Source organism: Lepus europaeus, chromosome 1 (genome assembly GCF_033115175.1).
Source record: "Lepus europaeus isolate LE1 chromosome 1, mLepTim1.pri, whole genome shotgun sequence".
NCBI classification, from domain to species: domain Eukaryota; kingdom Metazoa; phylum Chordata; class Mammalia; order Lagomorpha; family Leporidae; genus Lepus; species Lepus europaeus.
In genome coordinates this window covers 112504168-112531486 of record NC_084827.1, presented here as the reverse complement: position 1 = coordinate 112531486, position 27319 = coordinate 112504168, and the positions used below count along the sequence as shown (strand labels likewise).

General features: G+C 44.1%; 2 protein-coding genes across 10 annotated transcripts in view; one reads left to right on the top strand and one right to left on the bottom strand.

Annotated features, from left to right (window-relative positions):
* PPIG (peptidylprolyl isomerase G) overlaps positions 1-19847 on the bottom strand; it is a 55531-nt gene extending 35684 nt beyond the window's left edge. Inside the window, exons 1-2 of one of the 5 annotated variants that reach the window (XM_062187674.1) lie at positions 19716-19847; positions 755-822 (exon numbers count right to left, since the gene is read on the bottom strand). The gene's annotated coding sequence lies outside the window, so the exon portion shown is untranslated. The other 4 variants (XM_062187682.1, XM_062187690.1, XM_062187688.1 and 1 more) reach the window with 4 other exon arrangements.
* Positions 19848-23979: 4132 nt separating this feature from the next.
* Positions 23980-27319, top strand: part of FASTKD1 (FAST kinase domains 1) — a 52587-nt gene continuing 49247 nt past the window's right edge. For 2 of the 5 annotated variants that reach the window (XM_062187667.1, XM_062187663.1), the window contains exon 1: positions 26876-27012. In XM_062187667.1, the coding sequence (XP_062043651.1) occupies positions 26969-27012 (44 nt within the window). In that variant the 5' untranslated portion in view covers positions 26876-26968. The other 3 variants (XM_062187639.1, XM_062187645.1, XM_062187654.1) reach the window with 3 other exon arrangements.

Genomic DNA, 27319 nt, shown 5'->3' with positions numbered 1-27319 from the left:
TTGGTTCATCCTCCAATGGCCGCTGCGGCCGGCGCATCGCGCTGATCCGAAGCCAGGAGCCAGGTGCTTCTCCTGGTCTCCCATGGGGTGCAGGGCCCAAGCACTTGGGCCATCCTCCACTGCACTCCCGGGCCATAGCAGAGAGCTGGCCTGGAAGAGGGGCAACTGGGATAGAATCCGGCGCCCCAACCGGGACTAGAACCCGGTGTGCTGGCGCCGCAAGGTGGAGGATTAGCCTGTTAAGCCACGGCGCCAGCCTAGATTGTGTTTTGTGAAGCAACTAGAAAAAGCTTTAAAGATATAGTCAATGCTTGGCATAGCAGTTAAAGCTGCCACCTGCAGTGCAGCATCCCATTCGGATGCTGGTTTAAGTCCCCAGCAACTTTACTAATGATCCAGCGCCCTGCTAATTCGCCTGGGAAAGCAGCAGAGGACAGCCCAAATACTTGGGCCCCTGCACTCACGTGGGAGACCCGGAAGAAACTCCTGGCTCTTGCCTGGCCCAGCCCCCAAAATTGTGGGCATTTGGGGAGTGAAACAGGAGATGGAAGATATCTCTCTCTCTCTCCCCGCTCCCCCCCCACCCCGTAACTTTGCCTTTCTCCAAAAAAACAAACAAACAAACAAAAAAAAAACACTTGAAAGATAAAGCTTAGCCATTATCATAAAATCAAACTCCTATTTTAGTAACTAAATATAGACTGTCAGCCCAAACAGAAAACTGTATGATCAGTAAACACAACAAGCAGATTACCTTTAAATTTGAAAAGATAAAAAAGGAAAAACCAACACCACAGGACAATTGATCCAACTGTTTTGCTCCTAGAAAACAAAAATGAGAGTTCTGATTTTAAAAAGCTTTTAAAAACAAAAACATTCAAATTCCTTTAACAATACCAAAAAGAAAACATCTAGGAAGAAAGTATTTTAACAATAGTATTACATGGTAGATTTACATTCTGAATAAAATAAAAGCACTTTAAAGCTCTACATATGAGACTATTTTCTGATCACAAGCAATAGCCTTTATGGGTAGGGTAATAAAGATACAAAAAATACCAGTAAGTGAGATACTATATAACAGCTTTATATACACAGCTGACTCTTAGTATTTAGCAGACATTGTTTTGTTATGGCTGAAAACTTGAATCACCTTTAGTTCCACTCTCATTCACATTCCATTTTCCAAACCATCAGGAAGCAGACTGTTCTAGATTAAAAAATCATACTAAATGTTTTTACTACCTTTACCATGATTCACATTTCTTTCTTTTTTATAAAAGATTAACTTACTAATTTGAAGTCAGAGTTACAAAGAGGAGAGACAAGGAAAGAGATCTTCCATCTGCTGGTTCACTCCCCAGAAGGCCACAACAGCCAGCCCTGTCAGGACCTTCTTCCAGTTTCCAACATGGATAGCAGTGTGCGATTTCTGCTGCTTTTCCCAGGCTGTCAGCAGGGAGCTGGATTGGAAGTGGGACAGATGGGACACAAACCTGTAACCATATAAAAGGCCAGCACTGCAGGTGGCGGCTTTACCCTCTACGGTACCACGTCACTGCTAGATCCTCATTTCTTATGTGGACTACTGGAGTAACTTCCTAACTGGTTTCTCTGCTTTTGCTGAAGTCTGTACCATCTATCCCTCACAAAACAATTACAGAGGAATAATTCTTTTTTAAAATAAATCTTGTTGGGGCTAGTGCTGTGGCATAGAAGGTTGACCCACCACTTAGGACAATGGCATCCCATATGGGCACCGGTTTGAGGGCCAGCTGCCCCACTTCTGATCCAGCTCCTTGCTGGTGCACCTGGGAAACACTGGAGAATGGCCCAAGTGCTTGGGACCCTGTACCCATAGGGAGACCCGGGAGAGTCTCTGGGCTCCTGACTTCGGCCTGACTCAGTGCTGGACATTGCGACCATCTGAGAAGTGAACCAGTGGATTAAAGACTGATCTCTCTAACTCTTTGAAATAAATAACAATAAATTTTTTAAAAAATAAACATTGTCAATTACTCCTTGCTTAAAATTATAATGTTGTAATTGCCATCACATTTAAAACCAGCATTATCCAATAGAATTACAGCTTTATATTTTTCAGTAGCCATATTTTCAAAGTAAATACAAGTTAATTTCAAGAAATTTTTCAAACTCAGCATGTCCAAAAATATTATTTCAACATACAATCAATATAAAAATATTGAGATATTTTACATTGCTTTCTTGGCACTAAGTCTTAGAAACCCAGTGTATTGTTTATACTTAAAGTGTAACTCAGCTCAGACTAACCATACTTCAAATGCTCAATAACCACACATAGCTCCTGGTTATTGAATTTCAATTATACACATCTAAATATTTCAGCATCTGTTGACTACTGTTACATCTCCTAAAATGTTCCTTAACTTTACATGTGTGTTCCTATTGTTCTTCAAACATCCCAAAGCCTATCCCTTACCAGGTCCTTTAATTGCTGTTCCCACTATATAGAATGCTTTTGCCCCAGACCTTCCCAAGGCTCATTCAACCAAAATCATTGCTTATATATCATCTTTTCCAGAAGCCCATCCCTAACTAGTGTATGCAGGACAGCAATTTTCATTTACCAACAATTTATACCCTCTTATTATACCTTATTTTTCTTTCCTAGCACTAGAATATAAGCTCTACAATATGATGGACTCTCACTCCTTTCTTAATTCCTGGTTCCTCAAACAGTGCATGGCACATGACAGGAAATAAGTATTTATTAAATGAATGAATAAATGGGAGAAGATAGGTACACATGAAGATGTGACGTTTGGAGCTGGCGCTGTGGCGCAGCGGGTTAACACCCTGGCCTGAAGCGCCGGCATCCCATATGGGCACCGGTTCTAGTCCCGGCTGCTCCTCTTTCAATCTAGCTCTCTGCTATGGCCTGGGATAGCAGTAAAAGATGGTCCAGGTCCTTGGGCCCCTGGCTCAAGAAGCTCCTGGCTCCTGGGTTTGGATCAGCTCAGCTCTGGCTGTTGCAGGCATCTGGGGAGTGAACCAGCAGATGGAAGACCTCTCTCTCTGTCTCTACCTCTCTCTGTAACTCTTTCAAATAAATAGATCTTTAAAAAAAGAAAGAAAGAAAGAAAATGCGATGTTATAAAAAGAAAAATCCCAGAAATGGGCGCGGTGCTGTGGCATCAGTGGATTAAGCCACCGCCTAAAATGCCAGCATCTCATGCAAGCACTGGTTGGAGTCTCAGCTGCTTCACTTCAGATCCAGCTCCCCTAAATGTGCCTGAGAAGGCATAAGACAGCCCAAGGATCTGGGTCCCTGCTTACCCACATAGGAAACCTAGATGAAGCTTCTGGCTCCCAGCTTCCCCTCAGTCAGGCCCAGCCCTGGCCACTGTAGCCATGAGGGAAGATCTCTAGCTGTCTCTCCCTCTCTCTAACTCTGCCTTTCAAATAAACAAATCTTTTTAAAAAAAAAAGAGAGAGAGAGAGAGAGAAAGAGAAAAAATGTGGGCAGGTAGTGTTGTAGCATAGCAGGTTAAGCAGCTGCCTGTGACACCAACATCCCATATGGGCTCCAGTTTGAGTCCCACCATTCTACCTCTGATCCAGTTTCCTGCTAATGAGCCTGGGAAAAGTGCAGAGGATAGCCCAGGTGCTTGAGCCCCAGCATCCACGTGGGAGACCAGGCATAAGCTCCTGGCTTTGGACTGGTTCAGCTTTGGCCATTGTAGTCATTTGGGGAATAAACCAGCAGATTAAAGCTTTCTGTCTCTTCTTTTCTCTCTAACCCTACCTTTCAAATAAAAAACAAGAAAAACAACAGGGGTTCAGTACCACTGACAAAATAGACTGGTCTTCCTTTTTAAACGACAACAAAAAAAGCTCAGAAACACCCAAAATGTCTCACAATGAACTGAATAAACCATGACATACACATATATGTGATTTAATACTATACAGTAGCTTAAAAAGTCTTTATATACATAATCCACCTAACTTAATGTTTGGTTGAAATCCCCCCCAAAAAAGTTGTGTTTATTACCATAAAAATAATACCCTATTTGTACAGCTGAAGATTTGAAGACTATACACCAAAAATAACAACAGTATGCATCTCTATAAAAGGGACTGGGGAGTGGGGTAGGCTGGGAAGGAATTCAGTGGGGTCTTCAGCTTTAATAATAGCTCTGGGGACCAGCATCATGGTACAGTGGATTAAGCTGCCATCTGTGATGCAAACATCCCATATGAGCACTGGTTTGAGTCCCAGCTGCTCCACTTCTGATCCAGCTCCCTGCTAATGCACATGGGAAAGCAGTGAAAGATGACCCACGTGCTTGGGCTTCTGCCACCCACATGAAGACCTGGATGGAGTTCCAGGCTCCTGGCTTCAGCCTGGACCAGGCCTCACCCTTGCAGCCATTTGGGGAGTGAACCAGTGGAAATAGCTCCTCTCTCTCTGTCTCTCCATTTCTGTAACTCTGCCTTCAAATAAATAAAAAATATAAAATAAAATTATTTAAAAAATTTAAAAATTATAGCTCTGAATTTTTCAATGAGGATGTGTTCATGTTTCAGTTTTCCACCTTAAAATTAACAGAATTTAAAAATTTATCATTGGGGCCAGTGCTGTGGTATAGTGGGTAAAACCACCTCCTGCAGTGCCAGCATCCCATATGGGCACTGGTTCAAATCCCAGCTGCGCCACTTTTTTTTTTTTTTGGACAGGCAGAGCGGACAATGAAAGAGACAGAGACAAGAGAAAGGTCTTCCTTTTGCCGTTGGTTCACCCTCCAATGGCCGCTGCGGACAGTGCGCTGCGGCCGGCGTACCACGCTGATCCGAAGGCAGGAGCCAGGTGCTTCTCCTGGTCTCCCATGGGGTGCAGGGCCCAAGGACTTAGGCCATCCTCCACTGCACTCCTGGGCTATAGCAGAGAGCTGGCCTGGAAGAAGGGCAACCGGGACAGAATCCGGCGCCCCAACCGGGACTAGAACCCAGTGTGCCGGCGCCGCAGGTGGAGCATTAGCCAATTAAGCCACTGTTCCACTTCTGATTCAGCTCTCTGCTATGGCCTGGGAAAGTCTTTGGGCCCCTGCACCCAAAGGGAGACCTGGAAGAAGCTCCTGGCTCCTAGCTTCGGATAGGCACAGCTCCAGCCATTGCGGCCAGCTGGGGAGTGAAACAGCAGACGGAAGACCTTTCTCTCTCTCTCTGCCTCTCTTTCTCACTTGTGTGGCTCTGATTTTCAAATAAATAAATCTTTAAAAGTGAATAAATAAATATTGAAATAAAACCTATCAGCATAATGAAATCAAAGTGAGAAACATATAAAAATATTAAGAGCCTATTTCTAGGTTAATGGGTTATAGGTAAATTTTGAGTTTCCCAGATTTAGTACAGTAGACTTAGAAACTATTAAAAAGTGCTCTCACTGTAAGTCTTCAGTGACGTAAAGTATCTCACTTTCATGATTACTACTATTGTTTAATATTTAAGTCTAATTAATCTTAGGAAATGATATTTTTCTTCATAAAATTGTATACTCTCCCAAACTAGACACTAAAAAAATATATTACTTGTAAGATAAAGAGGTCTTCCATTTACTGGTTCACTCTCCAAATGCTCACAACAGCCAGAGCTGAGCCAGGTCAAGGTTAAAAGCCCAGAACTCAATCCAAGTCTCCCATGTGGGTCAGAGGGACTAAAGTACCGAGCCATCACCTGCTGCTTTTCAGGGTGCATATTAGCAGGAAGTTAGAATCGACGGCAGAGGCAGAACTTGAAACCAGGCATGCTGCCGGCGCCGTGGCTCAACAGGCTAATCCTCCGCCTGGCAGCACCAGTACACTGGGTTCTAGTCCTGGTCGGGGCACCAGATTCTGTCCCGGTTGCCCCTCTTCCAGGCCAGCTCTCTGCTGTGGCCAGGGAGTGCAGTGGAGGATGGCCCAAGTGCTTGGGCCCTGCACCCCATGGGAGACCAGGAGAAGCACCTGGCTCCTGCCTTTGGATCAGCGCGATGTGCCGGCCGCGGCGGCCACTGGAGGATGAACCAACGGCAAAGGAAGACCTTTCTCTCTGTCTCTCTCTCTCTCACTGTCCACTCTGCCTGTCAAAAAAAAAATAATTATATACTGAAGTGATCTTCTGTATATAAAGAGAATTGGAAATGAAAAAAAAAAAAAAACAACCTGGTGTTAAAATGGAAATGGCATAGAAAATTAATTAATTTGAAAAAAAAATTATGTAGGATCTCTGTCTTTAATGTGCTGTACATTGCTATTTAATGCTATAATTAGTAATCCAATGGTAGTTTTTTCACTTGATATTGCTATATGGACAAAATGTTGAAATCTTTACCTAATATATACTAAACTGATCTTCTGTATACAAAGAGAATTGAAAATGAATCTTTACATGAATGGAAGGGGAAAGGGAGCGGGAAAGGGGAGGGTTGCGGGCGGGAGGGAAGTTATGGGAGGGGGGAAGCCATTGTAACCCATAAGCTATACTTTGGAAATTTATATTCATTAAATAAAAGTTTAATAAAAAAAAATAATAAAAAAATTTAAAAAAAAATAAATAAAAAAAACTGAAAGAAAGAAACCAGGCATGCTGATATAGGATGTGGGCATCCCAAGCAGTGTGTTAGCCTCCATGCCAAATACTTGCCCCTTAAACTTTTTACAATTACTAATAATCAGGGCTGACATTGTGGCCTAGCCGTTTAAGCTGCTACCTGCAGCACCAGCATTCCCATATGGGCACCAGTTCAATTCCTGGCTGCTCCTCTTCTGATCCAGCTCCCTGTTAATGTACCTGGGAAAACAGTGGAAGATAGCCCAGGTGCTTGGGCTCTTGCCACCCATGTGAGAGACCCAGAAGAAACTCCTGGTTCCTGGATTCAGCCTGGTTCAGCCCAGGTCATTGCAGCTATTTGGTGAGTGAATCAGATGGAAGAACTCTGTTTGTCTCTCTCTGTTAACTCTACCTTTCAAATAAAATATATTTTTTAAATTTATTGACACAGTTATAGATAGTAAGAGAGAAAGAGACAGAAAGAAAGGTCTTCCTTCCGTTGGTTCACTCCCCAAATGGCTGCTACGGCCGGCGCTGCACCTATATTAAGCCAGGAGCCAGGTGCTTCTTCCTGGTCTCCCACGCAGGTGCAGGGGACCAGGCACTTGGGCCATCCTCCACTGCCTTCCCGGGCCACAGCAGAGAGCTGGACTGGAAGAGGAGCAACCGGGATGCTGGGGCCCCAGGCAGAGGATTAACCAAGTGAGCCATCGCACCAGCCCCATCAATTAAAATAATTTTTAAAAAATCATTAATAATGAAGTAAATAGTGGAAATAAACAGACTTGAATTTATTTCTATTGTTTCTATTGGTCTAAAGTTGAAATGTCAAAGTTAAAAGTTGAGGGAGGGGCCAATGCTGTGGCGCAGCAGATAAATCTGCCACCTGCAATGCCGGCGTCCCCTATGTGCCCTGGTTCGAGTCCCGGTTGCTCCACTTCTGATCCAGCTCTTTGCTATGGCCTGGGAAAGAGCAGAAGATAGCCCAAGTCCTTAAGCTCCTGCAACCGCATGGGAAACCCCGAAGAAGCTCCTGGCTCCTGGCTTCAGATCAGCCCAGCTCTGGACACTGGGCTCTCTTCCTCTGTGTTTCCAATAAATAAATAAATCTTTAAAAAAAAAGTTGAGGGAAAGGTTTTCAACAATATGATGTATTAATTTTCTGTTTCTAGAATAATACTTAGGAATGGCAGCATTAGGACAATTCTTCACTGTCCTACTAATCAAAAAACATTAAGCAATACTGCCCCTATTAAATATCATTTCCTATGATAATAAAAATGCTCTGTTCCTATGCACACACCATGAAAATGACTATCAGTCTCCATGTATCAACAATAAAATATACAAACATGAACAGACAATTCACAAAAAAATAACTAAAAGTATAAATGGAACCAACTTTTCACCTTTTTTTTACAGCAACTTGGCTTTATAGACCAGGATTTCTGAGCATATATTCATATTCATCCTACCTATTTAATGTTTTATAAGTCTATGTAGTAGAATATTTATAAAGGCAGCTATTTTAAATGAATCAATCTTCAGTATTTTTTTTTTTTTGGCAATGAGTAGTTACAAAGAAACTTAATGTCCAACACACCTTTTTAAATGACAGAAAAAATGTTTGTTAAATACTAAATGAAGGGGCTGGTGTTGTGGCCTAGTGGGTTAAGGTGTTGCCCGCCATGCCAGCACCCCATACAGGTGCTGCTTCATGTCCTGGCTGCTCCACTTCAGCAGCAAAAGATGGTCCAAGTATTTGGGCACTTGCCACACAAGTGGGTGAGCTGGAAGAAGCTCCTTGCTTCTGGCTTCAACCAGGCCCAGCCCCGGCCATTGTGGCCATTTGGGGAGTGAGTGAATGAGCAGATAGAGGATTTCTATCTGTGTTTCCCTCTGTAACTCTGCCTTTCAAATAAATAAATCTTTTTTTAAAAACTACTAAATGAGGGGCCAACGCCGTGGCTCACTTGGTTAATCCTCCGCCTGCAGCACCGGCATCCCATATGGGCGCCGGTTCTAGTCCCAGTTGCTCCTCTTCCATTCCAGCTCTCTGCTGTGACCCGGGAGGGCAGTGGAGAATGGCCCAGGTGCTTGGGCCCCTGCACCCGCATGGGAGACCAGGAAGAAGAACCTGGCTCCTGGCTTCAAATTGGTGCAGTGCTGACCGTGGCGGCCATGCGGGGAGTGAACCAGCGGAAGGAAGACCTTTCTCTTGTCTCTCTGTCTATAACTCTACTTGTCCAAAACAAACAAACAAACAAAAACCCACTAAATGAAAAGACACAATACACTCATATAGTTTTTTTTTTTTGAAGATTTATTTATTTATTTGAAAGAGTTACACAGAGAGAGGAGAGGCAGAGAGAGATCTTCCATCTGAAGGTTCACTCCCCAATTGGCCAGAACAGCCAGAGCTGCGACAATCTGAAGCCAGGAGCCAGGAGCTTCTTCCGGGTCTCCCACACGGTTGCAGGGGTCCAAGGACTTGGGCCATCCTGTACTGTTCTCCCAGGCCATAGCAGACAGCTGGATCAGAAGTGGAGCAGCTGGGTCTTGAACTGGTGCCTATATGGGATGCCGCACTTCAGGCCAGGGCATTAACCCGCTGCGCCACAGCACCAACCCCCATATAGTTGTAAGTATTAAAAAAAATCCCATAGAGATTATCATTTCAATACTTTTTATACTACTATAATAAAAAAAAAAAGTAATTGTGAAGTAACAGGAACTGGTTAAATAAATGATACTTCTGGGGCTGGTGCTGTGGCGTAGTAGGTAAAGCCGCCGCCTGCAGTGCCAGCATCCCATTTGGCCATCAGTTCCAGTTCTGGCTGCTCCACTTCCAATCCAGCTCTGCTGTGGCCTGGGAAAGCAGTAGAAAACGGCCCAAGTCCTTGGGCCCCTGCACCCATGTGGGAGATCCAGAGGAAGCTCCTGGCTCCTGGCTCCAGATCAGTGCAGCTCCGGCCCTTGTGGCCAGTCAGGGAGCGAACCAGTGGATGGAAGACCTCTCTCTCTGCCTCTCCTTCCTTCTCTGTGTAACTCTGACTTTCAAATAAATAAAGCTTAAAAAATAAATAAATAGGATGGCGCCGCGGCTCAATAGGCTAATCCTCCGCCTGCGGCACCGGCACCCCGGGTTCTAGTCCCAGTTGGGGCGCTGGATTCTGTCCGGTCGCTCCTCTTCCTGTCTAGCTCTCTGCTGTGGCCCGGAGTGCAGTGGAGGATGGCCCAAGTGCTTGGGCCCTAAACCCGCATGGGAGACCAGGAGGAAGCACCTGGCTCCCGGCTTTGGATCAGCGCGGTGCGCCAGCCACAGCGCACTGGCCGCAGCAGCCATAGTGGGGGTAAACCAACGGAAAAGGAAGACCTTTCTCTGTCTCTCTCTCTCACTGTCCACTCTGCCTGTCCAAAATAAATAAATAAATAAATAATAAATAAATAAATAATTGATACTTCCATGAAATGCTACCATCTATCCACTGGAATTTTTTATGTATGAAAAAAGATTTTTTATTATTTGAAAGACAGTTACAGAGATAGGCAGAGACAGAGACAGAGAGGTCTTCCATCGCTGATTTACTCCCCAAATGGCCCCAACGGCCGAGCAGAGCGGATCCGAAGTCAGGAGCCAGGAGATTACCCCGGGTCTTCCATGTGGGCACAGGAGCCCAAGGACCTGGGCCATCCTCCACTGTGCTCCCAGGCCATAGCAGAGAGCCGGATCGGAAGAGGAGCAGCTGGGACCAGAACCAGTGCCCACACGGGATGCCAGTGTTTCAGGCCAGGGCTTTGATCCACTGTGCTACAGCACTGGCCCCCATTTTTCTATTTTATTTGAAAGGCAGTTACAGGGAGACAGACAACCAGGTAGGGGTTTGGGTTGGGGGAGTGGGAATCTTCTATCCACTGGTTCAATCACCAAATGGCTGCAACAGCCAGGGCTGAACCAGGATAAAATCAGGAGCCAAGGCCTGCGCCGTGGCTCACTTGGCTAATCCTCTACCTGCAGCGCCGGCACTCCGGGTTCTAGTCCCAGTTGGGGTGCTGGATTCTGTCCCGGTTGCTCCTCTTCCGGGCCAGCTCTCTGCTATGGCCCGGGAAGGCAGTGGAGGATGGCCCAAGTGCTTGGGCCCTGCACCCGCATGGAAGACCAGGAGGAAGCACCTGGCTCCTGATCGGTGCAGCGTGCTGGCCGTAGTGATCATTTGGGGGGTGAACCAACGGAAGGAAGACCTTTCTCTCTCTCTGTCTCTCTCTCTCTCACTGTCTAACTCTGCCTGTCAAAAAAAAAAAAAAAAAATCAGGAGCCAAAAACTTCATCCAAATCTCCTACATTGGATATAGGCGCCCAAGCAGTTGGCCCATCTCCCATTGCTTTCCCAGAAGCATTAGTGGGTAGATGGATCTGATGTGGAGGAGCTGGGATTTGAACCAGCAAACATATGGTATGCCAGAGTCCCAGGCAGTGGCTTAAAACGCTGTGCCACAACACCAGCCCCAGAGATAAGATTTTCCATCAACTGCCTTGACAAAAATAAAGAATACTGCCCTCATATACTGCTGCTGTTAGTAAGGAGGTAAATTGGTCAAAATCTTCTCACTTGGACCACATTCATGAACATTACAAATGCATTAAATATCCTTCAACCTGGTAATTCAACTTCTAGAGATCTATTTTATGTATATCCTTACACATTCACAAAATGAGGATTTTACAAGTTACTCAATGCAATATCATGTATATAATAAAAGCCTATAAGCTATCTACGTACTGCTATCTCCAGCACATTTTAAGTTTTTTAAGCAAGATACAGAAATGTGTATAGTATTTTTTTTTTTGGACAGGCAGAGTTAGTGAGAGAGAGAGAGACAGAGAGAAAGGTCTTCCTTTTTCCGTTGGTTCACCCCCCAAATGGCCACTACGGCCGGCGCACTGTGCCGATCTGGAGCCAGGAGCCAGGTGCTTCCTCCTGGTCTCCAATGCGGGTGGCAGGGCTCAAGCACCTGGGCCATCCTTCACTGCACTCCCGGTCCACAGCAGATAGCTGGACTGGAAGTGGAGCAACCAGGACAGAATCAGCACCCCAACTGGGACTAGAATCCAGGGTGCCGGCGCCACAGGTGGAGAATTAGCCAAGTGAGTTGTGGCGCCGGCCGGTATGCTTTCTTTGTATTTATTTTTTTTAAAAGAAAAAAATGTGTTTGCCTATCTAATACAGAGGCATCTATCTCATGGGACAGGAAATAGGTAGTTGTTGAAGAGAAGAGCAGGTATTTTTTTTTACTGTATAACCTCCTATCTAAATTTTATATATTATCAAAATTATAAAAATGAATAATTCGAAAGAGGAAAATCATCAGACTATCAAGGAATAAGAGAATATTCATATAAAGTAAAAAAAGGAAGTAAACAATACTGACTGAAATTTAATTTTAAATATATTAGTATACACAGAAAAACATCGATACCAAAATAATTAAAGGGTAATTACTTATATATTTCTGCTATCCAAAGTTATCACATCTTTAAAGCAATGCTTAAAAGATAATTTAGAAGATGCTCATAATTTGTTAAAAATAACTGATATCAAACGGCATTATAATTATGATCATGTTAACCACTCCCAACCAACAAATTCAGGCAAAAATTTACATAAAGAAAGCAAAGCAAAAAGTTACAAATTGTTAAATCTATGTGTGCTCATTGAACTCTTCTTTAGACTTTTCTGTATTACTTGAAATATTTTAAAATAAAAAAAACAAATATTGGGGCTAGTGCTGTGGCGCAGTAGGTTAAAGCCCTGGCCTGAAGCACCAGCATCCCGTATGGGCACCAGTTCTAGTCCCAGCTGCTTCACTTCTGATCCAGCTCTCTGCTATGGCCTGGGAAAGCAGTAGATGATAGTCCAAGTCCTTGGACACCTGCACCTGTGTGCAAGACCTGGCAGAATCTCCTGGTTCCTGGCTTCTGATAGGCGCAGCTCTTGCCACTGCAGCCATCTGAGGAGTGAACCAGCTCCGGCTGCTGCTGCCATCTGGGGAGTAAACCAGCAGATAGAAGACCTCTCTGTGTGTGTCTCTCTCTGTAACTCTGTCTTTTTAAAAAAAAAATCCAAAGGAAATAATCATGTTTGTGAGACTAAAAGGGCTTTTAACCTCACTGTTTCTTTATATTTTAACAAACATAACTATTATTATTAAAAAAAAATCATGGGGCCAGCGCTGTGGCACTGTGGGTTAATGCCCTGGCCTGCAGCACTAGCATCCCATATGGGCGCCGGTTCGAAACCTGGCTGCTCCACTTCCGATCCAGCTCCCTGCTATGGCCTGGGAAAACAGTGGAGGATGACCCAAGTCCTTGGGCTCCTGTACCCACTTGGGCGACCCGGAGGAAGCTCCTGGCTCCTGGCTTTGGATCCACACAGCTCCGGCCATTGCAGCCAACTGGGGAGTGAACCATCAGATGGAAGATAGATCGATCAATCTCTCTCTCTCTCTCTCTCTCTCTCTGCCTCTCCTTCTCTCTCTGTATAATAATGGACTTCTAAGATTAAAATGTACATGTTTATAATGTATACTTAGATTTTATCATCCAATGATATGCTTTATCAAAGAAACTGAGTAAAATTTGTTTTTCTGAAATTACAAATGAAATATGCCTTAAATTCGAGAAAGATGACCTAAAATTACAATACAGGCCAGTGCCGTGGCTCACTTGGTTAATCTTCTGCCTGCAGCGCCGGCAGTGCGCCAGGGTCTGTCCCAGTTGCTCCTCTTCCAGTCCAGCTCTCGCTGTGGACCAAAAGGGCAGTGGAGGATGGCCCAAGTGCTTGGGCCCCTGCACCTGCGTGGGAGACCAGGAGGAAACACCTGCCTCCTGGCTTCTGATCGGAGCAGCACTGGCCCTGGCAGCCATTTGGGAGTGAATCAATGGAAGGAAGACCTTTCTCTCTCTCTCACTGTCTATGACTCTACCTGTCACATAAAAAAAAATTACAATACAAATCACCGGACTAGGCCGGTGCCGTGGCTTAACAGGCTAATCCTCCGCCTTGTGGTGCCGGCACACCGGGTTCTAGTCCCGGTCGGGGCGCCGGATTCTATCCCGGTTGCCCCTCTTCCAGGCCAGCTCTCTGCTATGGCCCGGGAAGGCAGTGGAGGATGGCCCAAGTCCTTGGGCCCTGCACCAGCGCGGGAGACCAGGAGAAGCACCTGGCTCCTGGCTTCGGATCAGCGCGATGTGCCGGCGGTGGCAGCCATTGGAGAGTGAACCAACGGCAAAAAGGAAGACCTTTCTCTCTGTCTCTCTCTCTCACTATCCACTCTGCCTGTCAAAAAAAAAAAAATCACCGGACTATGTAGATACTCCAAAATTAATAGCAAGGAAGAACAATGGTGGCACAAAAAATTGGCTCAATAAACAAGGTTTCTTTTTTTTTTTAAGATTTATTTTATTTATTTGAACGATAAGAGTTAGAGAGAGAGATAGAGCTAGAAAGAGAGGTCTTCCAACTGATGGTTCACTTCCCAAATGCCTCAAAGGCCAGAGCTGAGACGATCCAAAGCCAGGAACCAGGAGCTTCTTCCGGATCTCCCATGTGGGTGCAGGGGCCCAAGGACTTGGGCCATCTTCTGCTACCTTCCCAGTCAATAGTAGAGAGCTGGATTCTAAGTGGAGCAGCTGAAACTCAATTCCAGCATCCCTATGGGATGCCAGTGCTGCAGGCTGGAGATTTAACCCACTGAGCCAAGCGCCAGTCCCAAGGCTTCTAAAATTATTAAAATGCTACTAATTACTAATCAGAAATAGGACACAGGGACCCAACATTGTGGTACATTGGATTAAGTGGCCACTTGGAAAGCCAGAGGCCCAGCTACTCTACTTCCCATCCAATTTCCTGTTCATGTACTTGGAAAGGCAGTGAAAGATGACTCAAGTACTCAGGCCCCAGCCATCCACATGGTAGATCCAGATGGGAGTTCCTAGCACAAAAAAAAAAAAAAAAAAGAAGAAGAAGAAGAAGAAGAAAAGAGCATAATGTTTCTTCTCTAATTACAATTCCATCATAATCATATTACTAACATCTAAAATCTGACAAACATCTGGTGAGCTTTTTTTTTTTTAAAGAGTTATTTATTGGGGGGCTAGCATTGTGGTGTAGCAGGTATAGCCACCACCTGTGACACCAACATCCAGTTATCCATATAGGCGCCGCTTCGTGTCCCAGTTGCTCCACTTCCAATCCAGCTGCCTACTGATGGCCTGAGAAAAGCAGAAGATGCCTCCCCGCCCCCCAAGCAGGAAGAAGCTCCTGGCTCCTGCCTGGCCCAGTCCTGGCAGTGGATGGAAAATCTCTCTCTCTCTTATCTCTCCCTCTTATTTATTTATTTGTTTGAAAAGCAGAGTTAGAGAGAGAGAGGAAGAGACAAAGAGAGAACTTCCATCTGCTAGTTCAATTCCCAGATGGCTGCAACGACCAGGACTGGGCCAGGCCTGTGCCAGGAGCTTCTTCAGGGTCTCCCATTTGAGTGCAGGGGCCCAAGAAGTTGGACCATCCTCTGTTGCTTTCCCAAGTGCATTAGCAGGGAACTGGATCACAAGTGGAACAACTGGAACATGAATGGGCACCCATAAGAGATGCTAGCATTGCTAGTGGCAGCTTTACCCGCTATGCTACAACACCGCCCCATATTAAAAAAAAAAAAAAAAAAAGTAGAGGAAATTATATGGGAGATATCAAAAACAAAAATTCCAGGAAAGATTAAGTACATGCAAAATTCAATATAATATTATTTTATTGTTAGATATGTTGTTAGAATATAATCAAAGCTTTCAGAGTAGTAGCCTTGATTTGTTATAAACTTTTTAAAAAAAGATTTATATAATTTATTTGAAAGGCAGAGTTACAGAGAGGCCGAGGCAGAGAGAGAGAGGTGGGGTGGGGGAAGTCTTCCATCCGTTAGCTCATTACCCAAATGGCCACATGGCTGGAGCTGAGCCAATCCAAAGCCTGGAGCTTCTTCAGGGTCTCCCATGTGGGTACAGGGGCCCAAGGACTTGGGACATCCTCTACTGCTTTCCCAGGCCATAGTAGAGAGGTGGATCTGACAGGGAATGACCAAGACTCCAAAAGGCACTCTGACACGGGATGCCAGTATTGTAAGCAGCTACCTAACCCTAGACAGCACAATGCCATGCCAGTTCCAAGGAAAGCAATTTAAAATTCACAACAGCCTGTTTAGCACATTCCTAATGTAGTTCACAACAACTGGCACAGCAGTTAAAATGCTGGTTGGGACACCCATGTCTCCTACTGAAGTGCTTGGATTTGATATACCCAGCTCTACTTCTAATTCCAGCTTCCTGCAGTGTGCACCCTAGGAGGCAGCAGGTGATGGCTCAATTAGTTGGGTCCCTGCCACCCACATGGCAGGCCCAGACTGAGTTCCAGGCTTTCAGTTCAGCCTGGCCAGTAAGGGCATTTGGAAGGTGAACCAGCAGATGAGAAATTTCTGTCTCTCTGCCTTTCTTATAAATTGGGGGGTGGGGGTGGGCCCGCGGAGGAGAGTAGGAAACAAAATAGACTGCTTCAAAAACATTTGAATGTATTTCTAAATGCCAGACTACTAATACAAAATTTAGTATAAAATTTAGTAAAACCAAGCTAAATTCTGAGATGTCAGGAAACACAATTATGTGTCCCTATAGTGCTCTTTCCCCTGGTGTTTCTGACACACCTGTGACACAAACTACTGCTCTGATAGCAACATGATTAACAATGGATAGGCACTTCTGAAATGCTTAAATCCTTTGGAAAACTTAAAAATCTGCAGGCCCAGTGTTGTGGTGCAGCGGGTTAAGTCATCGCCTGCAATGCCAACATCCCATATAGGTGCCAGTTTGAGTTCCAGCTGCTCTGCTTCCAATCTAGCTCCCAGCTTATGCACCTGGGAAACCAATGGAGGATAGAATGGCCCAAATAATGGGGCCCTTGTAACCACATGGGAGACCCCAGTGAAGTTCTGGCTCCTGGCTTTGGCTTGGCCTAGCTCTGGCTGTTGTGGCCATTTGGGAAGTGAATCAGCAGATAAAAGATTTGTCTCTATAACTGCCTTTCAAGTAAATAAATAAATGTTTTAAAAAAGTTTACCAACAAAAATAAACAAATAAAAAAAAATTTGTAATGCTGCCAAGCTTGTTTAATACAGATATTTTACACATCCTATACACTCTTGAAAGACACAAAAATATAATACAATTATGTTAGTACCAATCCACAAAAGCAAACACTAAGTGGAAAAAACTCTGCTAATAACTCTGCTAATATTCTTAATGTTGTACCTACAATCATCTAATGATATAATCATATACATATAATCATATATAAATTTATCTGTATTCAGGGATATACCTACACCATTCTAGCCCCAATTCAATTCAGTAATTCTTAGAAAAAATTACAGACTTTTGAAGTCTGAGGGAGATTTAGGAAATCATTTGATGTAATCTTCTGAGTTTTAGATCAAGAACCAGGGTACTAGAGCGCTGAACTGACAGGTCCAAAGTAACAAGCAGCATTCTCTACAACTTCACCGTAGAAACAAGCTTATTCACATATATTATAGCTTATTTAATTTTACTTTCTACAACATGCCCCTAATAAAATGGTTTTATGAATGAACTTTAAGCTAAAGTGTATACACAACAGTAGCTTAATACATAAATAAATATGCTCCACTTTAAAAAAAAATCAATGAGTTAAGGAATCATTCCTATTTTTAAAATAATTTAATAACAGATTTTATGTTCACATTTACAACTATTATAGAGTTAAACTTCAAGATGAGGTTTGTGAACATTTTAAGCCACAACTCTAAAACAAAGTACAAAAAGTTTTCCTGATGGATAACAAAAGTCCAGTCCCAGTTACAGCAGTTTTCCCTGAGTATTTATAACACCTTCCAGAGAAATGACAAAAGGCAAGTTTTGTCCCACAGATATCCAATACACTGAATTCTTATGGCAACCGCATATGCATTAAGTTAGAGCAGAATCACTGACACTTAAACAAAATGAAAGTTGAAGTTTAGTGCTAATACTGAAAACAACAACAAAAAGCATGCGCTATCACAATGCAACAGAAAGATTAAACTTCTCAATTCACTTGAATTAATTATCTATGTTGACATACTACCTATGTCAACATACCCTATTACATTAGGATACTAAAATACAATGCTACAATTTTGTTGAATTAATCAATGTGTAAAGTAATAAGGGGTTAAAAATCAACATGTATTTCCTGAAAGGGACAACTACTGAAAGAATAGCAGACATGATGCTGTCAAACAGAAAATCTAATTTAAAATAACCAAAGTGTTAAAAAGACAAAGACCTTTTGGAACAACAGGTCACCAATACCACAAGACCACAGTACCACCACCAAAAGAAAAAAAAAAAAAAGCCTTTAAAAAGTCAAAATATAATGTTATTCACTTCTCTCTCAGAACTAGTGAAAGGTCATGGAAAGCTGATTTTCACAATTTCAACAAACCTGACCATCTATTTTTGATGCCTACAGCTAATGACAGCTGGAAATCAAAACGCCATTTTGCAGATAAAGAAATGAGGCTGAGAAATATGAATGAGCCACAAAAATCCAAATTTTCTAACCTAGGAACTTTGCACACTACACTCCTGACAGCAGGGCAAGACAACCCTGACGACAGCCTGCAGAGACGACAAAAAGCCCTAAGAAGCAAACGCAACAATTCAACAGCACAGAATTCCAGCAGTGTCCAAGACAATATCCATAAAGATCTAAGGGCCTCAATAATCACGAATCATTTAAAAAAAAAATCATTAAACAATATATAGTAACTAGGACAAGTAAGTATGTCATTTGTTGTTAAAGAAATAATTCCACTCCAAATAGTTAAAACTAAAAAGGGTGTGTTAGTGCTAACGTGGACAAATTTTCAGGCTTATTAAAAACATGAAAGCGAAAAAGCAGTCTTGTTCTAGACACCTGTACCTTTCCTGGACCTGATGGTAGGATCTCAAAACTTAGAGAATGTTCATTCACGCCGCCTCCATGTTACGAGGTTATTGGCCATCCTTCTTTACTAAAAGGGACTACACATAGACACAAAAACCCCTCTCCGGTTTTTGACATTGAAATATCAGACTGCTGTATTTTCGTATATTGCTCATTGGACGCTACTTACGACCACGATTCCAAACATGAGGTACTGCACAGGAAAGTACCCTTATGGGAAGACATCAACATCAATGCACAAATGGTGACTTTGTAACGTTTCCAAAAAGACTGGGTATTCTCTGCAGAGACTTCTGACTGTGCCCCTTAAAAAAAAAACTAAAGACCAAATGTGCACACTATTCTTAAAGCATACGGAGCTCTGATCAGAAATCATCACCTTCCTCCTAAAAAAGTATCTCCTCCTAAAAGGCCTGCGCCGCTCACAGCTCCTGGAAACTGGAGAACTTCGCGAGAGGTTTTGAGTTTCAAGAAAATGCTTAACAACTGCCACTTATGAATGCACAAAAATCGCTGTCCTGACAGAGAAAAAGGTCGGAGTACGAGGAAAGCTTGTTTTCAATTTTAATCCCCGCGATTCAGGATCTCCGCCTGCCACTCTCCGACCCCAACCTCACAGGAAGTCAGGCTGCAGCTCCCCCTTCCCCACCAACCCTCCCACCTACCCCGCAGTAGGGCTCAGTCTTACGGTTTTGAAGCATCAAAAATCAACCTAGCTCCCTAGGGTTCAGGCCGCCGCCGCTGCCGCCATATTAAAGCTTGTGCGGCAAAATGCGTCAGGGAGGGAGGTGTGCGCCCGGGTGGGGAGGGCGGGGGCTGGGGGAAGAGACGTTTCCCAGGCCAAGAAGACTTGGCTGGAAGTCTCGTCCAGCTGCTGCAGCAGCAGAGCCAGCGCAGCGGCCCTCCGAGGCCTGTGGCAGGCCCAAGCAGCCCTGATACCTCGAGGGAAAGACGGTTAAGTCGGTCCGGCCTCCCGCGCCGGCTCCGCCCCTCTCCCCCAGCCCTTCCCGCTTTCCTGCCCCGGGACTGCAGCAAATGACGCCACCCAAACCACACGGGCGTCGCGCTATTTACCTGCACCGACAGTTTCCTCTCTCCTGGGCCCGGTCCTTAAAAGCGCTTCAAATCTACCGCCGCCAGAAAAGGCGCTAAAGCCCACTAACCGCCTCCCTCCCCCACAGCCCAGTCCTGGCGTGGAGAGGAAGCGTCGCGCAGGAAGTGCGTTACGATCCCGTGACGACGTCTGCTGACGTATCTTTGTATGCGTCGCCACGCCCTCCATATAGAACTAAGGGTTTGGACTCTTTAGATGCTTGATTTATATGTAGTTTAATGTTTTCTGAGTGTGTTGATGGGGAACAGTGGCAACCATCCGAAAGCTGGATTTTTAGGGACATAAAGTGCTTTGTTTAATAAACAGTTACTGATGCTTTGCCAGGCTATTGAGAAGGATGCCCTCCCTTCAGGGAGCTTCCAATACTGTTTTCAGCTAAGGCTAGGATAGAAATTGTACAAAAAGTAGTAATGGACAAAGTGTAATCACAAAGGCCATTGGGGTTCTTTATTGCTTTTATGATAGAGTTTCTTTTTAAATTTTTTTTGATAATTATTAATTTGAAAGGCAGATTTAGAGAAAGATCTTCCATTCACTGGTTTACCTCCCAAATACTTTCAATTGCCAGGGCTGGGCCAGCAGGAAGTCAGGGACCTAGAACTCCATTCTGGTCTCCCACGTGATTGGGAGGGACCCAAGCGCTTAAGCCATCTTCTGCTGCCTCTCAGGCCCATCAGCAGGAAACTGGGTGGACTGCAACTTGCATTTCGATATGGGATGCAGGCATCCCAAGTAGCCGCTGAACCTGCTGTGCCACAACAGCCTTCCCTCTATGGGGTATTTTTAAAAAGATACCTAGAGAAATTAAATGGTTATCATATTTTAAAAAACACTTAACCTTTGGCTTGTGACAACCATATCAGCTCTGGTCTGAGTCTCAGCTGCTCTGTTTCAGATCCAGCTCCCAGCTAATGCACCTGGGAAGGCAGCAGATGATGGACCAAGTACTTGAGCCATTGGCAGCCACTTGTGAGACCCAGATGGTGTTCCTGGCTCCTGACTTTGGCTGGCCCAAAATGGCTGTTGCTGGCATTTTGAGGAGTGAACCAGAGAATGGGAGAACTTTCTATCGCTATGCCTTTCAAATAAAAAAAATTTAAGTTTCTCATTAATATCAGGTAAATTAATTAAAAACATATGGGCATGTGGTACATGGAAGGGGCTTTACCAATTTTAAGTATCAGTAAGACTGATAATATACTCATCTTTGGGCAGTCCGAGGTATTGTGGATTTACACTCTAGTGGTAAGAGCAATTCTGCAATACCTTTGTTGCCAAACAACACCCCAAACTAATTGGAGATATTGCTGTGGAACCCTCAAATATAGGTCAGCTCAACCAATGTGCCGAAAGCCAATCACTGACATTGCGGTGGTGGAAGAAAGTGGGTACTACAAAACATAGACCAAGGAGCCAGACAACTATTGCTGAATTTCTGGCCTCCCTGTGGAGTTAGGGAAGAAGCTTCTTCATGTCCACATTCCTGGTTGGTCTGTGGGTCTCATGATCTTCCTTTGGTCAGAAATGCTGTGCTCGTTAGGGCATTTATAATGGTCAGGAGGACTCCAGCTAGTCAGTGTAAGGGTGTTACATGTAAGCGGTAGTTACATTTTGTCACTAGACCTGGAATTCCCCTGAAACAACCCCCCTCCCCCCCGGAAAATAATGTCCATCAAGGCTTTAACTATTGGAGAAGCAAATAACTTCTTGGGTCCAGGGATTAGAAGCTTATAGGGCCAACTGTAACACTTTGGTAATTCAGTGAATTCCTTTTGATAAAAGGCAGGCAAGGACACGTTGGGCTAAGGGTAACAGATGAGAGGTGGGGTCCTGCTTTTACACTAAAGGGATTCAGTCATCATGAGTATTTCTGCAAAAAGATTTTTCCAAAAGATGAATTTTTATGAGCATTGGTTCATTTTCATCTGTTGCACAGCTACCAGCAGAATTATTTTTTCAGCTATTATATACAGATTAGTTTCTTAGGATTCTACTTAACTGTAGAGGCAATATGTAAGTACAATTGCTGTTATAACATATATTTTCCCCTTTCATGTAAATAATTTTTTGAGTATATATTACATATCATTAATACTATAGTTAACATTTTAGAACAACATTTTAGTATTAAAGTGATTGGTAGTAATTATTAATAGTGGAAATATTAATTTGTATTAGTTTTAGTGTAGATTTTTTTTTTTGACAGGCAGAGTGGACAGTGAGAGAGAGAAACAGAGAGAAAGGTCTTCCTTTGCCGTTGGTTCACCCTCCAATGGCTGGCGCATCGCACTGATCCGGAGCCAGGAGCCAGGTGCTTCTCCTGGTCTCCCATGCGGGTGCAGGGCCCAAGGACTTGGGCCATCCTCCACTGCACTCCCAGGCTACAGCAGAGAGCTGGCCTGGAAGAGGGGCAACTGGGACAGAATCCAGCGCCCCGACCGGGACTAGAATCCAGTGTGCCAGCGCCGCAAGGCGGAGGATTAGCCTGTTGAGCCACGGCGCCGGCCTTAGTATATATTTTTTTAAGTTTTATTTATTTATTTGGAAAGTCAGAGTTACAGAGAGAGGGAGAGACAGAGATAGCTTACATTCACTGGTTCACTCCTCAGATAGCCACAACACCAGTGCTGTGGGTCAGGCTGAAGCTAGGATCCAGGAGCTTTATCTGGGTCTCCCACATGGGTGGCAAAAGCCCAACAACTTGGGCCATGTTCCATTGCTTTTCCCAGGCCATCAGCAGGGAGCTGGATTGGAAGCATAGCAGCCGGGACAGAAACCTGCTCCTATATGAGATGCCAGCATTGCAGACAGCAGCTTTACGCACTGTACCACAATGCTGGCCCCTAGTTGTAGTAAACATTGTAATGATCAGATTTTGGGAGACTCTCAAAAGTTTTAAAACATTTTAATTAATTAAATTTTCTTATTTGAAAGAGACAAACAGACAAATCTTCCATCTGAAGGTTCATGTCTCAGATGACCTCTATACCTGGAGCTGGACCAGGCTGAAGCTAAGAACCCGAGATTCCATCCTTGTCTCCCATGTAGGTGGCAGGGACTAAGTGCTTGAGTCATCATCTGCTGCCTCCTATGATGTACATTAGCAAGGAAGCCGAATCAAAAGTAGAGCTTGGAGTTGAGCCCAGGTGCTCATGCAGGCATCCCAAGAATCTTAACCACTGTGCCACAACAGCATTTCCCTACAGATTTGTGCATTTTTTGGTAGGATTTGTTTGTTTGAAAGGCAGGGTGACAGAGAGAGGGAAAGACAGAGATCTTCAAACTGCCAGAACGGTCAGGGCTGGTCCAGGCTGAAGCCAGAAGCCAGGGACTCCATCTGGTTCTCGCACACAGGCAGCAGAGACCCAAGTACTTGCTGCCTTCCTGAGAGCATTAGCAGGGAGCTAGATTGGAAGTGGAGCAACCAGGACATGAACTGGCACCCATATGGGATGCTGTTGTCACAAGTGGTTTTTTTATCTCACTTCATCACAATGCCAGTCCCAGAACTGTGTATGCTATGTAAATTATATCTCAATAAAACTGTTTAAAGAAAGCTGTGGTCTGAGAACTGGTACCTGTCCATTCACACAAGTGCAGAGATAGAAAGTAAGAGTTTTGATACTTTTATGGCTATTGACAGTTCATATATATTGACAATAATTAACAAAAGCCTGCATATACCTTTTCCCTATTACATTTTCCAAATAATATTTTTATTATCCTCCATTTCTCCAAGGACTGGGGCAAAACACACACACACACACACATACACACATACAGAGAGAAGTTCAGTAGTGAAGAGAGTAAGGCTTTTGGCCTAGTGGTAAGACACCCCGCATCCCATAGCAGACTGCCTCGGCTTGACTCCCTGCTTTGTTCCCAAATCCATCTTCCTACTGACATACACCCTGGAAGGCAGCAGGCGATGGCTCCAGTAATTGGGTTCCTGCCACCCGGCTCCCAGCTTTGAAAGGCCCAGGGCAGGTCATTGTGGGCATTTAGGGAGTGAACCAGCCAGTAGGATCTGTCTCTCTGCCTCTCAAAGCAACAACAAATCATAAAAACACACGTATACCTCCTTCAGTGCTTTCAAGCCACACAGCCTCAGAGCCTCTCTCAAGGAGGAACTACAAGGCCCAGAATGCCCACAAAAATGCGCAGGCGCCTTGCTTGCTTCGGCCCTGGCCGCGACGCCCCCTGGGATATGTAGTGCGTGCCTTGCGCCGCACGCCGACCTCCAGCGGCATTTTCTGCTGCTGTGGGGAACCGACCGTGGGGGGGAAAGGGGGATGTTTCTCAAGGAAAGATGAACAGCTCTGGGCTACGACGCGGGAGCGAGACAACACAGCCTGCCGCGGCCCTTGTGGGGAAGCAGCAATAACCCTGACTTCTAGCCTTCCCCAGGACCTTCCAGAAAAGTTCCCGGGAAGTCTAGGGCCAGGTGGCGGCGGCGAGGACCCCACAGAGTTCCACTGGTGAGCTGGGGACGCAGGGTTCCGCGGAGAAACGGAGGCCCGCTGCCCGGCGTTGGGCTGTGAAACGCGGAGGACCGGGGCAGGGCTGAGCCCGCTCGGAACCAACACGGTGGAGACCGCATGCCCCGGTTCGTTCGGCTCGGCTGTTTGGCGGGCGCCGAGCGTGCCTGTCATTTGCAAGCCTTGCTTCTGTTTGACCTGCGCTACCTGGTCACCACGGGTACCTGTCTCTCACTTTCAGTCTCCTTTGGCTAAGTGCGCCAGGGTCTCCCAGCCAAGGCAGAGGTGGGGACGCGACACCTCTGTGTTCTAGCCCTTGAGTCGCTTCCACTTAAGAGTTGAGGTTGCATAGTGTCATGAGGTTACCTGTGTGTTGTGCAGGGCTTCTTGTACAGGTGTGTGGCCAAGGCCAGCTTGGATCAGAATGCCTTACTGATTGCCCCCCAAATAGCCGGTACTGTCAACACACTGGATTTTCTTATGAGCAGATCAATTTGGTCTAGCCATAGAGAGGAATCTGAAGCATTGTTGTAGTGACACGGTAACCACGTGTTGCTTGGTTAATAGAATGAAGCTGTTCAACTGGGAAGAGCTGAGTTGTATCTAGCTTCACCAGCACCGGAGTAGTTTTTACACCCAGTTTCCTCATCTGTGAAATAGAAATGTTAATGTCTACCTGAAATGTTGAGAGGATTTTGTGAGATGTTTTGCATGTTCATTGTAAATTTTAACATGTTGCAGAAATATTAGATTTTGTTATTTTAGTCCCTGCCTTTCTAACCATTGCTCCTCGATTATAAATGTATACATTTATGATACATTTAGAAAATTATCCTTTTCCATGGTGTCTTTGTTTCTTATGTTGCTTCTTTCTTTCTTGAAATGTTACTTGATTTTTTAAAATATTTCTTATGGTGCTTTCATGATTTCATTTATTGGTTAAAACATGTCTAAGGTCAATAATGACTGTCTTGTTTGTGTTTTTCTAAGGCTCAAGAAGAAATGAGCAGGGCTGGCATCTTGCCACCATGTTAAAACTTGCCTCTTGTGCTCTGCCATCCCATACTGGAGCAGGAGTTAGTCTTGGCTGCTCTACTTCTGATCCAGCTCCCTGCTAATGTGCCTGAGAAAGCTGTGACAGATGATCCAAATGCTTGGGACCCTGAGAAAGCTCTGAGCTGCTGGCTTTGACTTGACCCAGCCCTGGCCATTGGGGCCATTTGGAGAGTGGACCAGTAGATGGAAGATCTCTGTCTCTCTGCCTTTCAAGTAAATAAATAAATAAGTAAATGTATTAATTAAAATCAATGAACAAATTATCCTGTAAACAAATATACATATACCATCCTAACAATTTTTATTCTGTTTCTGATTGAATAACTACTCTTTAGAAACTTTAAAGATGCTATATTTCTTTACTTCAAATGATTTTCAATTTTACTCTTTTAACTAAAAAGACGATTTTGAGGATTTTTTTAAGACTTATTTATTTATTGTTTATTGAAAAGCAGAGTGCCAGAGAGAGAGGGAGAGACAGAGAGCTTCCATCCACTGGTGTACTCTGCAAATGTCCACAGCAGCCTAGGCTGCACCCAGCTAAAGCCAGGAGCCAGCAGCTTCATTTGAATCCCCTGTGTGGGTAGCAGGACCCAAGTACTTGTACCATCATCTGCTGTCTTCCTAGGTGTAGTGGCAGGAAGATCGATCAGTAGTGGAGTCCACAGAACTTGAATGAGCACCTCAATATGAGATGAGGGCCTCCCAAGCAGCAACTTAACCTACTGTGTCCCAAACTGCCCTGAGTTTTTTTGTTTTTTTTTTTTTGTTTTTTTTTTTTGTTTTTTAAGATTTATTTATTTTATTTGAAAGGCAGAGGCAGAGAGAGGTCTTCCATCTGCTGGTTCACTTCCCAAATGGCTGCAACAGCCAGAGCTGTGCCGATCCGAAGCTAGGAGCCAGGAGCTTCTTCTAGTGGATGCAGGGGCCCAAGGACTTGGGCCATCTTCTGCTGCCAAGCACATTAGCAGGAAGCTGGATCAAAAGTGGAGCAGCTGGGATTCAAACCAGCACCCATTTGGGATGCTGGTGTTGCAGGCAGTGGCTTTACCAGCTATGCCACAGTGTTGGCCCCTGGACTGGTTGGTTTTGCATCAAATCCTGCTACTCGGTTCAGACTAAGAACAAAGTCTCTATGCAGAAAAAAATTTTTTAATTGGATTTTAGAGTTAAGTTGGTGTTAATGATGTAAGCATGACCGTGTTAAACCAATTATTTTACAGAAGCTGCATGTTGGAATGGATTTAGTCATCATAATGGAAGCAGAATATCTGAAGTGTGTAACACCCAAGTACTGCACTGACTGCTAGTGCAGATGGTTTTCTTTACCTAAGGAAATTTGTGATATATGTGAAAAGATACCTTTTTTTCTAGACTCATTGGTTATAAATATGTTTCGTCTGAGAGCTGTTTGTCCATTCTGGAGAGTGTTTCCATTTCGACCCTTTAGCTGTGAACCGTTAATTATCCAAATGAATAAGTGCACCAATGAAGAGCAAGTGTTTGATCTCATTGCAAGAAACAAAGCCGCACTTTCAGAAAAGCAAGTGGGATGTGCATTTAATGCACTTTGGCAGCTTCAAAAGCAGAAGACTACATTGTTAAAAGACATTGAGGGTGTCAGAAACCATCCCCACTTTCTTTCTCTTCATAATGTAACCATAAGTAAAGTCAAATTAATGGATGATGATACCCTGGTGAATGTGTTATACATCACACAACAGTAAGTAATTTACTTTTAGATTTTATAGAAATGATTACAATTTATATTTTAATTTTCTAAAACTTCCATAAAGTAAAAAGCAATTTTTTCAAGTTAATCAGTTTTCCTGATAATTTAGTGTTTTAAAGATGTTTGGAGGATATTCTTTGATACCTATTAGTAGCACTACAGTTTCAAAAATTAGAATGTCATCAATCATGAAAGAAGAAATTATTACACTTATGCATACAAAAGTGGGTTGTTGTGTTATTTGTAGAAATGTAGTTCTCTAAAGATAATTTGATATAATAGATAAAAAATTAGACTT